Below are 1,264 nucleotides of genomic sequence, written 5' to 3'. Positions count from 1 at the left end.
CACCCCCTGGGGCTTCCCGAGGGAGCGACCAGAGACTTTGCTCAGTAGAAAGGGCTATACCCCGTGTCTCCCAGGCCCGGCTAGGTGAGGGCACCTGTGGGCGCAGATACTTACGATGGCGACTTCTCCACTCCAGTGGCCCTGCATGAGGGGGCAGGGGCTCATCACCGCCATCGCCATGTTGTAGGCCCCGAAGCCGGTCCCAAGTACGGTGAGGACCCCCAGGAAGAGCAGAGACCTAGGGCAGAGCGGGGGAGGTGAGTGAAGTTGTGAAAAGCCTGACCTCTGCTCCCCCCACCCCCCAGCCACATGGAATGGTCAGCATCTCCAGGGTTAGAGGCTGAAACTTCCAGGCCACCAGGCTCCTGTGGGGCAGTGAGGCTCCTGAGGGACAAGTCACCCTGAGCGTTCGTGGCAGGCCCACATCCCAGCAGGAGAGGCAGAATGACTGGCACTACACGGACCTGGTTCTAATCCCAGTTCCACCATTTAAGCTGGAAGATTGGTCCCTGAGCCTCAGTGCCCTCACCTGGGAAATGAGCCTTGGGGGACCTGTGGGAGCAGAGCGTGCAGTGCCTGGCCCTGGCCATGGGCCCTACCTAATATTTCACCTGCTGCCACTTCCTCCCGCAACACCCCCAGCCGTAGGCAGGAAGCTGGGCTAGAGAGGAGGTGGCTCTGGCGCTGCAGGCGTGGGGTGTGACCTCGGGAACCCCTCTCTTCTGGCCCCAGCTACCGTCTATAACGGAGGCCTGCAGGATCTGGGGGCCCTGGGGCAGCTTGGATGCCGTCCATTCCGAGCCCAGGTCTGACATCGAGGGCCCTGTCCTTCCTTCATTGGAGGTCTTGGCCCTGGGCTCCGTGTTCAGAACACCAAGGCTGCTCCGTGCGGGTGAGAGCGAGGGTCTGCCCTGCCTCTGAGGACTCTTTCAGCTCCGGGATTCTTGGATTCCTTGACTCTCAGATTCTGTATTGCTAACATTCTGGGCGTCTCAGGTTCCACAGCTCTGTGGTCTCTGGTCTTGCTTCCCCAGAAATCTCCGGCCTCCATCAGTTTTTAAGCCCCAAGGAAGACAATTCAGCTTTCTGGCAAAATGACATTTTCTGTCATAACTCTCCTGTACTCATTCTCTCTCCTTCCGGGGCTGGGGAGGTGGGTGTGGGCAGGGGGAGGTGGGCAGGGCTAGGGAGGTGGGTGTGGGCAGGGCTGGGGGGTGGGTGTGGCAGGTGGAGGTGGGCAGGGCTGGGGGAGGTGGGTGTGGCA

The 1,264-nt window shown here is 61.2% G+C and overlaps 1 protein-coding gene and 1 long non-coding RNA gene across 2 annotated transcripts in view; one reads left to right on the top strand and one right to left on the bottom strand.

Moving 5' to 3' along the window:
- Nucleotides 1-1,264, top strand: part of LOC107181993 — an 18,297-nt gene that overhangs the window by 1,849 nt on the left and 15,184 nt on the right. The window contains exon 2 of the long non-coding RNA XR_001512711.1: nt 250-257. This is a non-coding gene — a long non-coding RNA (uncharacterized LOC107181993). The remainder of the gene's footprint in view (nt 1-249; nt 258-1,264) is intronic.
- The window catches only part of SLC52A3 (solute carrier family 52 (riboflavin transporter), member 3), a 6,957-nt gene that overhangs the window by 736 nt on the left and 4,957 nt on the right, over nt 1-1,264 (bottom strand). The window contains exon 3 of the mRNA XM_006756734.2: nt 115-238. Coding sequence (XP_006756797.1) covers nt 115-238 — 124 coding nt within the window. The remainder of the gene's footprint in view (nt 1-114; nt 239-1,264) is intronic.

Source organism: Myotis davidii, unplaced genomic scaffold (assembly GCF_000327345.1).
Source record: "Myotis davidii unplaced genomic scaffold, ASM32734v1 scaffold354, whole genome shotgun sequence".
Classification (NCBI taxonomy): Eukaryota; Metazoa; Chordata; class Mammalia; order Chiroptera; family Vespertilionidae; genus Myotis; species Myotis davidii.
The sequence above is the reverse complement of the archived record's forward strand: the minus strand, read 5'-3'. Positions and strand labels throughout refer to the sequence as shown.